Source organism: Vicugna pacos, chromosome 34 (assembly GCF_048564905.1).
Source record: "Vicugna pacos chromosome 34, VicPac4, whole genome shotgun sequence".
Lineage (NCBI taxonomy): Eukaryota > Metazoa > Chordata > Mammalia > Artiodactyla > Camelidae > Vicugna > Vicugna pacos.
In genome coordinates, this window is record NC_133020.1 from 21,548,570 (window position 1) to 21,562,266 (window position 13,697).

At 53.3% G+C, this 13,697-nt stretch overlaps 1 protein-coding gene across 9 annotated transcripts in view; it reads right to left on the reverse strand.

Moving 5' to 3' along the window:
* DCP1B (decapping mRNA 1B) overlaps positions 1-13,697 on the reverse strand; it is a 43,566-nt gene that overhangs the window by 11,193 nt on the left and 18,676 nt on the right. For 8 of the 9 annotated variants that reach the window (XM_072954609.1, XM_072954608.1, XM_072954607.1 and 5 more), the window contains 2 exons: positions 2,554-2,620; positions 521-656 (listed from right to left, as the gene is read on the reverse strand). In XM_072954609.1, coding sequence (XP_072810710.1) covers positions 521-656; positions 2,554-2,620 — 203 coding nt within the window. Of the gene's footprint in view, positions 1-520; positions 657-2,379; positions 2,473-2,553; positions 2,621-13,697 lie in introns of those variants that run through there. The other variant, XM_072954616.1, reaches the window with a different exon arrangement.

The following is a 13,697-nucleotide window of genomic DNA, read 5'->3' on the forward strand; positions in this document are numbered from 1 at the left end:
GCTGCACCGGGGGCCAGGGCTGCCATCCCGTCTACATTTAAAGCTGGCTTCTCTGGTAGAGAAGACCGTCCCTCATCCTGAATCCCCAGATAGTCTGGTTCCTCTGGCCAGGCAGCACGAATGCTTAATTCCTTCCCACTGACCACCAGTTTTCCGAGGAAGGGGCCAGACCTCCTTCCTACTCCTAGTGTCTTAGGACCTCCAAGGACAGCCAATAATTACTCACCATACAATCACTTCTTGGTGATTTGATCGCAAAGAATTTTCTATGGATTTGTTGTCACTGTAAATGGGGTTGTCTAGTACGTTTGCTGACGGGAGACTATTTGTGTACAAGGGCTTCTGATTTCTTGGGCTGCCTTTTAATCCACTTAAAAGCAAACAGGCTTGAGCCACTAAAAGCAAGCGGAGGTTCTGTCTTCCACACCTCTCTGTGTGGCGGGAGGCAGAGCGGAGGCGTCTCCGTGGGCGGACCCCCCGGAGGGACTTCCGCGCGGCTCACCGGCAGGACAGCGCTCACCTTCGTGTACTCGTCTTTGGCTCTGGCGAGCATCCGTACGATGTCCACTTCCTTTTCCTCTCTGGAACTGAGGGTCATTGGCGGGGTTCCTGCTCCAGCTCCGTGGTGGGCTTTCAACTGTTCGTACTGAGTCAGGCTAGAAAAACAGAAGGGAAAGCCACACAAGAAAAGCCAGTTCAACACCACTCACCTTTCAAACCATCCAATTCTCACCCAGGCGTTTCTGTCTCGTTACAGTCACAACAGAGATCAGACCGCTTAGGGACTGAAGAGGAAAAACGGGAGTTGAGGTCCTGAGTGCGCTGAGCCCACGCACAAGGCCAGAGCGGGTTGGGCTGGCGGGGCCGTCTGCCCGCCCTGCCCCGTTTGGCACAGAAGGTTAACGACGTCCTGAGCACAAGTGCGCACATCGTCTTGGCAGCTGTCACGCAGTCAGGACGGAGCTGGCTCGTGGGGACGGAGGCCCTGTGGCCCCACAGAGCCGACTCTGCGCTTTTCCAGAAAAAGCCTGCCCACCCCGCACTTAGAACATCTGAGAGGGCTCACAAACTGCTGCGGAACCCAGTGAAGGGTCCTGGAACACAGAGCCACCTGCGCGGCCAGTCGGGACCCTGCCCCTCGTCCCAAGTGCCTGGGAGTCACAGCCAGGTGGGTCCTGGCAGCTTAGAAACACAGCCGCGACACCCCCTCAGGGGAGGGGCTGACGGCACAGCGGCGGGCGTGTCTGCTGTCCTCCTGAAGGCCCGGGAGGGGGCGGAGGCTGCCGCAGGGACGCTGAGAGAACACTCCTCCTCTGAGCGCCGACTGCAGCCCCGGCCCGTCACCCCGGCCACCAAGCTGATGGTGAAAGGTCTGCAAACCTACCGGGGGCGTCCTTCTGACCGAGACGGGCTCGGAATCCACGCAAACCAGGTTCCAAGCCGGCCACCAGCCGCTCTCCCGCCCCCGCTGGGAGGCGCCCACCGCAGGAGGCTGCCGCCTGACTCAGCCCCGCCGCAGGGTGCAGTCAGTCTCCACAAAACCCTGCTGCTGCTGCCATCGCAGTTCACAGCAACACGCGTGTCCCGCGGACGGGCTGTCGTGGAGGCGAGCACCAGTCTGAATCTCTTGATCACCACCCGCAGCTGGAGCTAGTTACCCGAAGTCAGCTGCACAAGCAGGTCCTCAGGAACCAACCTTACTTGTGGGAAGCGCTCCCGCAGGCCCCACTGGTCACTCTGCCGTCACCCCACTGACCTGGGGTCTAAAGTGGAGCACTGGCCCTTCTGCAGGCGGGCCTGCTCTGCCAAACCCGTGTGGGCAGCAGGCGGACGACGGCTGCAGCAGGCACAGGGCAGCATTCCGTCCCGAGGCTCCACGCCGCCGCAGGAAGCAGCGGCCTCCCAGGGCTCCAGAGCTGGCCATCCCGGAGACGGTGCTCACGCGGGCCGCGCTCTGGCCACGCTGGGGCCAAGAGGGGCGGGCGGCGCTGTCCAGAGCACAGATGGGCAAATCGCAAGGCATCACAGGAGTGATGGAAAAAGAGGCACATGACAGAGCCTGTCTACTGAGCACCAAGCCAGCGCTGGCGCGGATATTTCCGAAGAAACGGAAAAGAAGGCTGTCCTGAGCCCCGCGGGGCCTGTGATGGGAGGACACCGTGAGCTCCGGCAGGGAGCACGGTCCGCGGAGCCCCAGGGCAGGGAGGGCGCGGGAGACCCCAGAGAGTCCGGAGCAGCCATCGAATGTCCTATCCGCTGACAGACTGTAACACGGCTGATTCACAAGTGAGGGTAACGCTGCCCTCTGGGAAGTGCCCACGGCCGACTCCTCACCCCCGCAGGAAAAGTGAGGTGAGCCATTCACAGGACAAATCTTACCTCGCAGAACGTAAGAAGGTGTCATTTGTGTTTATTTTTCATTTACTAAGGGACAGCGGACGTGTTCCCGGCCACTGTGAAGAGGCGGGACGTGCTCTGCAGGGTCGCAGGGTGGCACGTGCGCTCCGACACACGGGGCATGGGGCCCGCCCAGTCCCGAGCCGCTGCACTTACTTTTTCATTAGTTCTGCGATCCTTTGGCACTCCTCCGTGTCATAGAACCAAATCCCGCAGATGGACGCTGCAAAGAACACACCGAACAAGTCATGAGCGTCTTCAAAATCACAAAATGGAAAGAAATTCCCTCTCTGTCTTGAAGGAAATACTTTCTGAATAAATGAAGCCAGTCTTTAGAGTTAAAGCTTGAAAACCCAACTCCGGAGTTTTCTAGGCCCACAGAGAAAGAAATCTGTGGAGGCATCATGTGCGCACGCACGAGAGTACGCTGTCCCGGGAAACACAGCACCCGAGCACAACAGGCACCTGGCGGGCGCTTCCCGCGCGAGCGCACGCAGGCTGAGCGTGCATCGGGCTCTAACCCGCGGTCGGAGACGTCGCTGCCCCCACCCCCTGCACACTCACACGCACTTCCAACTGCGTTTTCCAGGATCCGGAAGCCTGACACACCAATCAGGCCGAGAACCCTCTCCCCCTTCTCCCAGGAAGGCGCCGACTGAAAGGCTGGCCTTCCCAGCCCCGAGTCGGAGCGGGCTGCGGGAAAGATGCAGCTCGGTAATAAATCTCACTTCAGAACGTCTCACAGAGTATTTGCAACTGTTGACAGATTAACTGTGACTATGGCTTAATGACTTAGTGACGAGAGAACGATGTGGCCAAATACAGCTGCCACTATTCATTTAGCAATTTTCAAACAAACTGTGTGCGTCAGCGCGTGCCCGTCCGCGTCACTTCTACCGCAAAGGCCGAACAGTCCCAGCACGCGCGCACAGGTACCGGGGAGAGGAGCTGGCGGCATCAATCACGTAAACGACACAGAAACCACACACACACCTTTAAAATCTATGGACGGGGCCATGAAAGCCAGCAAGACGGATTTTTAAAAGGCAGAAAAAACTTAAAGTTTCGAAGTATTTAATTATATGAAATTACTCGGTCATTAAAACAGCTGCGATACTCTGACAGCCTTTCCCCCTGCTCACCGGACCAGCGGCTCCACGTGGCGTTTCTGCTTCTTGTCAGTGAAGACTCAGAGCAAAAGGAGCAGGAGATGTCGTTTCAGTGCTGTTTCAAGCAGGCGTCTTTGGAAGGGTCCTACACGTCTGGATCACCAACTGCCAAAAGGTGGCCACGGGTGTAACTCTGTGTCATCAGTGCACCAAGAATCTTTATCTTACCCACGTGCGGGGGCCAGTGGGACAACAGCCCAGCTTTCTCCCGGGGGCACTACTGCGTCCTCCTGGAAGTCACTGAGTCACTCATGAGAAAACAGCGTCTTTTGAGTCACTCTTTGAGTCACTGACACTCATGAGAAAACAGCGTCTGAGCTCTGAAGCCTGTGTGCTGAGAGCCTCACTGTCAACAAGAAATTCTCTCTTTCCAAGATCGCTAAGCGAGCATCTCAGAACTGGGTCAGGGCTGTCCCAGGTCCCTCGATGCTGGTTCCCGCACTGGCTGCCCCCCAGGCACCCGCCCTGCGTCCTCCCGAGTGAGAGTAGACCGATGGCTGACACTGAGCCACTAAGAGACCTGAATATGTTGTGTGTTTTGGAGGCTTTAATCCTCGTTACAAAACCAAAATCTGGCTACGCTGAAAACTTCCTTTCCTTGGAGACTGAATTTTCCAAAACTATCCCAGGAGAAAAGTGGCAGCCGGGAAGAAACCACGTAACGAAGCAGCTCGCAGGGAAAGCAGCCGCCTGAGCCTCGTCAGCGCAACGCGGAAGGAGAAGTACCTTGGGTGCCGTTCTGGGGCACCCGGCGCATTTGTGGCATTTGACACAAGGAGCTAGGTTCTTGCAAGGACAGGGTGCCAGGGTCGCCGCGGACATGAGGAGGAAGCCCGCCGCACAGACCCCTCGGATGCCGGCGTGGGTGGACGGAAGGCTGGGTGTGGGGTGGGCGTCCGAGGCGCTGAGGGAGTTCCTCAGGGCCTGCCCACTGACCCCTAGAGCAGCATAACCTCCAGACTAAAATGGCTCATTTTGAAACAGCTCTATTCACCCCAGTTAGTGCAGTTTGTCAAATTTAAATAGCCAGGGGGGTGAAACACATTTACCAACAGTCCCGGCTACTGAAAGGCAGCACCAAGATAAACCACAGAACTGGCCTAACTTTTTCCTCCTTAAAATAGTTTTACAACGTGAGCCACATTCCACAGGGAAGGGGCAGAGAGCTGTGCGTTCCGATGGCAGGTCCTGCTCTCGGGCCCCGCTTCCAGCCCTGACAGACCCATCACTTGTGCACAAGCAGCGGGTGGTGACCTACGAAGACCAGAGCCCGTCTGGGAGGTGACGAGCTGACGGGCTGACAGAAAGCATCACATCTCACTCCCAGCGCCCTGGGAAGCCGCGGGGTGAGGCCAGCCTGTGCCGGCAGCAGGCGCTGCAGGAGGAAGGGAAAAGACCAGGTTGAAAAGAGCCGAAGAAGAAGTGTGGCTCTGGGCTTCTGAAGCTTGAAGCCATCACTGTACCCGACACTTGTGCCTGGGATCCGGGGTGCAGACTCGTGGGGAGCTCGACGTCACTGCGGGGACGGTGTCGGGGTCTGAAAAGGCTCCCGGGATAGCAGCCAGGAGCCCGGGGACCCAGCCATGCTGCGAGCCTTCATCCCACCCGCCACACCCGCCTACCGGCCGCTGCCCAGCCGCTCGGCCGCCCCCGAGGTGGCCTCCCCGGGGACCCTGGTGCACGAGGCTCAGCTCAGCTGCTCCTACATCCATCCTGGAGGTAAGAAACCCGAACGCGGAGTGGCAAACAGGGAGAGCAGGTTGAGATTTACGCTAGAGCAGTCTAGTGACGCGAGAACGTGGCTCCCCACGCCAAGAACACAGCTTCTTGGCCATCTTCTCCATGTCCTGAAATTGCACTTCCCTGGTCATGCCACGCTTTGGAAATTCTCGATCGAAAAAGCAGCCTTTGAGGCCGCAGGGGAGGTCACACCACCTGCTGCACACCTGCCGCTCTCCTGTTGATTCTGTGGGGAGACTAGGGCAGGGGCGACCAGGGCAGTGGAATCGCCGTGTTAGATTTCGTGTCTGAATACTGTCGGTCCAACAGTCAAGCGAGAGCAAGCTGAGGGAGCCGCATAATGCATTTTCTTCTTTGTAAACCTCTCCAGCGGAAAACTCTAAAGCTGATCAAAGTTTAAGAGGCCAGTTGAGAGGCCACAGAGGGACTATCAAATGTCTTTAAACACACATACATGGAAAGCCCTTGATCCTTACGAGCACGGTGCTTGAGTCCATTCTGGAAGTTCCTCGGGGATGTACGTCGTCTAGTTTATGTCCCAACCCAATGTTTCTATAAATCTGTTGTTTTATGACATTTATCATTTGTTCCACATTTGACCCGATACCTTTCAACTCCAAATCATGAAGGTGGCTTGTGATGTCTTAACAAGGGTTCGTGCTAACACCCGAGCAGCATCAGAGCACAAGGCGTATGTGCACACGGGTGGTCAGTGGTGACACTCGACTGCTACCCGTGAGGCTGAAGTGGGGGGGGTCAGGTGTCTGACTTGGTAACGCCCCCTCCCCTGCCCTCCGCGCTCTCTCACTCTCTTTAAAAATAATCTCACCCATTTCTCCTGAAGAAATTGGAAATACGTATTTTTCAGTCAGTAGGCAGCAAAGAAGGCATTTAAGTTCTCTCTGTGCGCGAGGAAAGCCGTGGAAACCCAGCAGAGGGAACTACACAAACCTCTTCTGGGCACTTAGGGATAAACCCCAAATTTAAAAACCCCTCAAACCCCATTTCCTTCAAGAGTCTTTCTCAGATGAGTGCGATAACAATCCCAGGGGAAGGACCAAGAACATCAAATCGTACATTTGGTGTAAACACTCGTTTTTTGAGGCTGTGCTCGAACACAGAATTCCTTGGCTGACTGTACCCCTCACCCAGTGCAGGCCTTCACGGCTTGGCTCACTGGCGGTGCCCAGCGGCCGGCATCTGGTAGGGAGCCTGCACTCGGCTACTACCCTTCCGAAAGATCACAAGAGAGTGAAAAAACCGGACGGCGAGAGCCATGAAATGGTGGAGCTGGAGGTCGGCCCAGCCATGCAGGTCAACGGCCTCGTCCGCCCGTAAAGGTGCCTCACCCGGTTCAACCCCTCCCCGCCACACACGTGAAACACGTCGAGTGCCAGAACAGTTTTCCTGTTTGATTTGCAGGCTTGGTTGTAAGAGATGGGAATCTGTGTTGTTTAAACTAAGGTTCACGGGAACTCTCAGAAGGACACAAGGAAGGATGGATGGAGGTGGGGGCGAGGGAAGGAGGAAGCGGAGAGGAGAGTGTGGAAGCGGGTTCCAGCCTGGCCTGGCCTGGCCTGGCAGGGCGAAGGCAGGGCGAGGGCAGGCTCTGGCCCCACAGCCAAAGGGAAGCAGGCTGTGCTTGGCCGCTCCAGGCCGAGTCGGTACTTCCACCCCATTTGGAAAGCTTTGCACTAGAAACGCGTTCCCTCCGTGTGTTCTGTAATGTCTTCAAAGTAATGTTCCCTCATGCACCTTCTGCCTTCGCTTTACTGGCCAGATACGGACGCAATCTTGTAAAACAAAACCCTCACTGGCCCTGACAGTCCACAGAGCACTGTTATCTCTGGCCCTGGCCTGGCTCTCCTCACATGACAGCTTGGCGGCACCTCACCAATCAGGGGTCCCGTGGTCTCCAAGCACTGCAAGGTTCACAGTAGGTGAGAGGTCGGTTCTCCTCTATGGGTGACTAATCCTCATGCGCATTTTGGGGGAAACAGTAGAAAATCAAATACTACGAAGTAAAAACAACCTCCCTCCTTCTAAATAAACTAACTTCATTCCAAAGGTGATGCCACAAACAACAGCAGAACAGCCTCTCGGCGGAAGCATCACACTAACGTGGATTTAATTAACGCGTGTGTCCAGCTATAAATGAGAATTCACGATCTTCAGAGAAAAAGAGGGATTTCTCTTTTACAAAGTTTCCATTTGTAACAAATGCACGTTGTCATCAGAGCTTCCAAGCCTTCAGAGTCTTCAGCCCCCGAAGTGGGGTCCCGGGGTCTGGCACTGCCCACGGGTTCACAGAAGGTCACGTGGCATCTTCTCCATTATTTACTAACTTCCTAGTCTTGCTCATTTTAGGGGGATGTTCTTTAGGAGATTCAACAGTAAATAAACATTAAAAAAATTAGGAAGAAGAAAAGTCATAGGTAGTAATAATACATCTAAATAGGAAAAACGTGCTCTGTTTTGTTGGCCACTTAACTTCATATTTTCATTTGGTCCATAACCTTGCGGGTTAATCCCCGAATCTCCCTGGCCACAAATAAAAGCGTGGACTCCTGAGGTGTCTTCCCTCTCCGAGTCCTCCAGGTGAAGCAGTCTCACCTGTTCCTCCGCTGCCAAGGTTTCTGTACATCCCTGGACTGGAAAACACAGCATGTGCCGTGATTAAGTTCACACGACCGCTCCCACAAGGGCCCTAAGCCCTGGAGGCGGCCTGAGAGCGCAAGGCCCAGCACGCGGCACAGCTGACAGTCCCTCGCTGCGCTGAACTGAATCTACGGCATCGGGGTCTGTCCCACCTTCCACCAGCGTCACCGCTGCTCTGACCTGGTGAAACAGCGCAGTCCACAGGCACGCTGTCCTGCCCACCACCTGCGCCCGCCCTCCCCGGGGCTCACGGCCCGGGCTCTCCCCGCGTCCTCCCGCGCCCTCCTGGCCTCACTCACAGTTACTCCGCCTCAGACGTCTGGGGGTCTTGGGCACACGCTCTGTTGAAGGGACCCTGTCACCAGCTCCCCGGGGCCGGGTGTCCCACTGGTCCAGGACTGCGTGGGTGTAGACCACGCGCTCATTTCACGTGTATTTACTTTGACGAAGTTCTGCCACAGGCCAGCCTGACGGACGACCTGTCAGGCACCAGGAACTCAGAGCTCAGAGAATGCAATCAATCTGCAAAACCACACACACCTCTTCAGAGCGTAACTACCAGTACTTTGATTCCATCACGCCTGCTGACAGCGCTCTGAGGGTCACACTCACAAGCCCCTCGACTATCTTGAAACAGAAGATTGAGACGCAATGTCAATTTTTCCAGCAACACACTGAAAATGTGTCATGTGAAATGAATCTCAATATAGCAAAGTATGTCTTGTCTCATGTAACTGCAGTTCTGTGAGAAATACATGTTTAAAACAACATTTCTACAGGTCAAAAACTTGTTCCAATGAAAAACAGACCTTCTCATATTTCAATCAGATCACTTAATCAAGTGTTTACTAATATTAGGAAGAGCTTCGTTGAAACACCCTCACTATAAAAACACACGATCACTGAAAAAAGCCTCACACAGCAGTGGCTGAGCAAGCAGAGCCCAGCGCTACTTCCTGACCGAAGGAAAGCGAGTCGGAGTTTCCGCACTTTCTCCGTTCCCACCTGCATCCACAGCGGTGGGCACAGCAGGCACCACTCTCCCCAAACCCCTTCTGCTGTAAGTGGTCGACTCACGGTTTGGTCCTGTTACTAAATAGGAGCCCCAGGGGTGTCTGTAGGAAAACGCTAACACCAGTTCTTGCTCAAACCTGTTTTCTTCCCCCAAATCCACGAGAACATGACAACACGGTAACTTTTCCTTCTGTGTGCTAAGTAATAACCCAATAGTTCCAAATGGGTTACATGAAACTACCTTCTGAGTGATTTGGGGATGAAAACCAGTGATAGAAAAGCAGACTGTAAGAGAACAGACACGAACCCTATGCAGACCTACTGAGGCTTCCACGCACACAGCCCTAGAGAAAGCTGGAAGGCGCTCTGCTCTATGCGCCTCAGAAAATGTTCTGGAATCCAGTGCTCCTCTGCCAGACGTAGACTTCTGTGTCAGACTGGGCTCCCAAAACAAAAGGTGCCACACAGCAGCCTCCATGCCACACCCACAGTCGCAGGGGCCCAGCAGCCGTGCTGGGCAGGGGGTTTTGACTCTAGGGGGCTCCAGGAGTTGGACACACCATCCCTGAGACTGAATGCGAATGCAGTGTACAGACGCAGGCGGTTCTGGAGGCGGGGAGCACAGGCCCCCAGGACAAGGCCGGGCACACAGACCATCGGGGAGGGGGAGGGGGCGTGCGCGCAGGCAGGACGTCATCCATCAGATGCTCAAAGGGGATTGTGACCCTGAAGGTTAAGAGCGACTATTTGAGGCTATCAGCATACCAGTAAATGTCTCAAACTGGAAAAACAAACACTCAATTATCTGTGGGCAGATAACGCAGCTTTCATTTTCTTAGTAATAAATTTACACAGGGTTCACTTTTAACCTTTCAAATTGCTTTTGTAATAACTGCCTGAACTGATTCCAAGGTTAAGGAAACAGATGATAAACTTGCAAGGTCCTGGACTCTGCTGGGCTGGCGGGCCCCTGGCCGCTCCTGGTGCAGGGTTCCAGGAGGGGCCCCCCAGCACAGGCAGACCTGAGCGCCCTCGGCCGCGCAGCTCCGCCTCGGCTCCTGCGGGCACGGGCTCCATCTCGTCATGGTGTCGGGAGGAGGGAGGAATTTTGGAAGCTGGGCAGCTCGGTGGCTCTCTCCCAGTCACACCAAGCAGAACATCCCCAAAGCTGGACAGAAACATCAGGCATGTGCGCACGGAACAGCTCGGGATTAGCATGAGACTCTTGGGAATTACGTTCAGCACACTGCACCCACCCAGTCCTCGTCCACATCCGTTCATTTCCTCTGTTTACTGGGATCCGCAGGATACAAGCAAAACACAGCACGAGGCCTCTGCCCACAGGGCCTGCAGGTTACTGCTCTCGCCACTGCCTCCCCGCAGTCCAGGTGATCGATAACCAGCCAGTTCACGGCGGTGTGGCGGGCGAGCAGCGTCTCACAGGATGCATTCTTAGTGAGCAGTGCTGCTTCCAAGCTGTGGCCTGTCCTTGTTTGCAAATGTGACTTCCTCACTGCTGTCATTTACTGCGGGTGTAGACAGGTACTCTTCAATGGGAGTTTGGGAAGAAATTAAAGCGCACACCTCATAGTATGTGCTAGAAGAGCCATCGAGAAAAGACCTCATTACATTTTAAAATCACACCGTCCACCACGTACCTTGTTCTAGGGCCAGGACTGCAGAACAGGCGCTGAGACTTCTCTCTGCTAGAAAACTGACTTTAAAGAAACTGACTCTCAGGAAAAAAGGTGGAAAGTCTACACCTTTTATTCAGGAAAAGATTAAGTTGTACAGGTTTTCATATCTGCAGCAAAAGGACACCCTTCCTCTCTGAACCACGTGGAGAGAGCAGACGTCCCAAGCCAGACGAGACGGGCAGGGCCCTTCTAGTGATCTGGAAGCGAGATAAGCAAAGCAAACGTTTCCATCCCCTCAAATCACTCAGAACGTTCAGCTGAGGTCACGCCACACGGCAGGCTTCGGAATGTCAGTTTACAGCCCTGAAGACGCATTTTAATGACAGTCGTATTTCCGGTCTGAGGAAGCCAAGATACAAACCGGGGAAGAGTTAGCATTAACATCTAATCAACTCAGGAGAGCAGAGCAGGGTTGGACGAAAAGTAGTTAACAGATGCCAGGATAAAACGGGGCAGGGGGGTAACAGGACTGTACTTAAGTACTGATTTCTTTGAAGTCTCCTCTTATGAGGCTCAGTTGTCTCCACTGAGAAGTAATCTATACACTGTTGCTTAAATAACAGATAAAGTATGTTGTATTTACCAGAACATAAAGTGTTCTGTTCAGCGAGTTTTGACAATATACCCTCATGTCACCAACCAACCAGAACAAGGCAGAAAACGCTTCCTTCACCCTCTCCAGTTGACAACGGCGCCGCCTCCACCACCAGCCCAGGCGACGCGGCCACTGTCTGCCCTCCCCCGCGACGTCGTTTTGCCCGTTCGCAGGCTTCACGCTAACGGGATCAGTCAGTGCACCCCGCTTCTGTGCGTGGCTGCTTTTTCTTGCCATGATGTTCCTGAGGTCCGTCCATGTTGCTGGACATACCAGTAGCTCGTTCCTTCTTGTTGCTAAGGAGTGTTTATTCCACTGTATGGATCTGCCAAATTTGTTTATCCACTTACTTACTGTGGACATTTGGAATGTTACCACCCTTTTAAAATGTTTAGATCAGCTCTATTTATACTAGCTCCAAGCTGGAAACAACACAAAATGCCAGCAACAGGTGGGTGAATAACCACCACGAAATTTGCTCATTAATAAAAAGGAATGAACTATCGACTCAAACTGCAACATGAGTGACTCTCCAGGCTGTCACGCTAAGTGAAAGACCAGACACGAGCACTTACCAGGCGGTTTCACTGTTTTAAACCGAGACAGAGCTCACTTACAGTGTTATATACGTTTCTTGAGCACACGTAAGAATCACGGTTCAGGACTTTTAAAGCTTACAGTCCGTGTACAGTTGTTATGAAGCACCGGCACCTCCCCGAGCTGTGCGGTGATCCCTGCAGTTGCTCTGTTTTACACGGAGCAGCCCGTGCCTCTTCATCTCCCGCCCGGTACCGCCCCTCCTGCTTCCCTGCCCCCAGTAACCACTGGTTTGCTCTCCGTGAGTTTGTTTCTGTTTTGTATACTCACTGGTTTATTTTTCAGACTCCACGTGTAAACGATAACATACAGTATTTGTCTCTCTCTGACTTAGTTTGCTAAGCGTAGTAGCCTCCAGGTCCACCCACGTTGGTGCAAATGGCAAACTTCCGCTCCTTTCTGTGGCTGAGCAGCGTTGCGTTGCGCACCTGCACCGCATCTTCCTCACCCAGCCACCTGCCGACGAACACCGAGGCTGCCTCCGCGTCCTGGCTACTGTACACAGCGCTGCCATGAACTCTGGGGGGCACGTATCTTTTCAAATTAGTGCATTCGTTTCCTTTGGATATATACCCAGGAGTGGGACTGCTGGATCACATGGTAGTTCTGTTCTCAGTTTTCTGAGGAACCGCCACACTGTTCCACAGTGGCTGCAGCGATTCACATCCTGCCAGTACTGTAGGGGCTCCCTCCCCTCTGCATCCCCACCAGCATTTCCTGTTTGCAGACGTCGGATGCTGGCTGTTCTGACTGGTGTGCGGGACACCTCACAGCAGTTCGGACTTGCATTTCTCTGATGATTAAGGATGCTGGGCACCTTTTCACTTGCCTGTCGGTCATCTGCATGACTTTGGGAAAACGTCTGTTCAGGTCTTCTCATTTTTTATCTAGTTGCTTGTTTTCTTGATGTTGAACTGTGTGAGCTGTTTATGTGTTTTGGCTGTTAACCCCTTATTGGCCACATCATTTGCCAATATTTTCTTCCATTCAGTAGGTTGCCTTTTTATTGTGCTGATGTGCAAAAGCTTTTAAGTCAAACTAGGTCCCATTTGCTTATTTTTTTGTTTTTGTTTCCGTTTCCTTTGCCTTAGGAAACAGATCCAAAAAAATGTTGCTACAGTTTATGTCAAAGGGTGTTCCCTGGCTTATGTTTTCCTCTAGGAGTTTTGTAGTATTTGGTCTTACACGTAAGTCTTTAATTCTGAGTTTATTTTACATACGGTGTTAGAGAGTGTTCTAATTCCATTCTTTCATGAGACGCTGTCCCGTTTCCCAGCACCGCTTACTGAGGAGGCTGTCTTCTCTCCATTGTACGTCCTCGCCGCCTTTGCTGCAGATTAACTGACTGTCAGTATGCGGGGCTACTTCTGGGCTTTCTGTCCTGTTTCACTGATGCCTGCGTCTGTTTCTGTGCCAGGACCACGCTGTTCTGCTGACTGGCTTGGTGGTGTGGTCTGAAGTCAGGCAGTGTGATTCCCCCGGCTCCATTCTTCCTTCTCAAGATTGTTTCAGCTGTGTGGGGTCTTCTGTGTTTCCACACAAATTTTAAAATTTTTTGTTCTAGTTCTGTGAAAAATGCCATTGGTAATTTGATAGGGATTGCATTGCCTTGGGTCGCATGGTCATTTTAACAATATTAGTTCTTCCCACCCAAGAACACAGTGTATCTTTCTCTCTGCGTCATCTTCAACGTCTCTCATCATCGTCTTGCAGTTTTGGGGTACAGCTCTTCTTCCTCCTTAGGCAGGTTCATTCCCAGGTATTTTCTTTCTGATGTGATGATAAATAGGATTCATTCCATATTTCTCTTTCTGATATTTCATACCAACG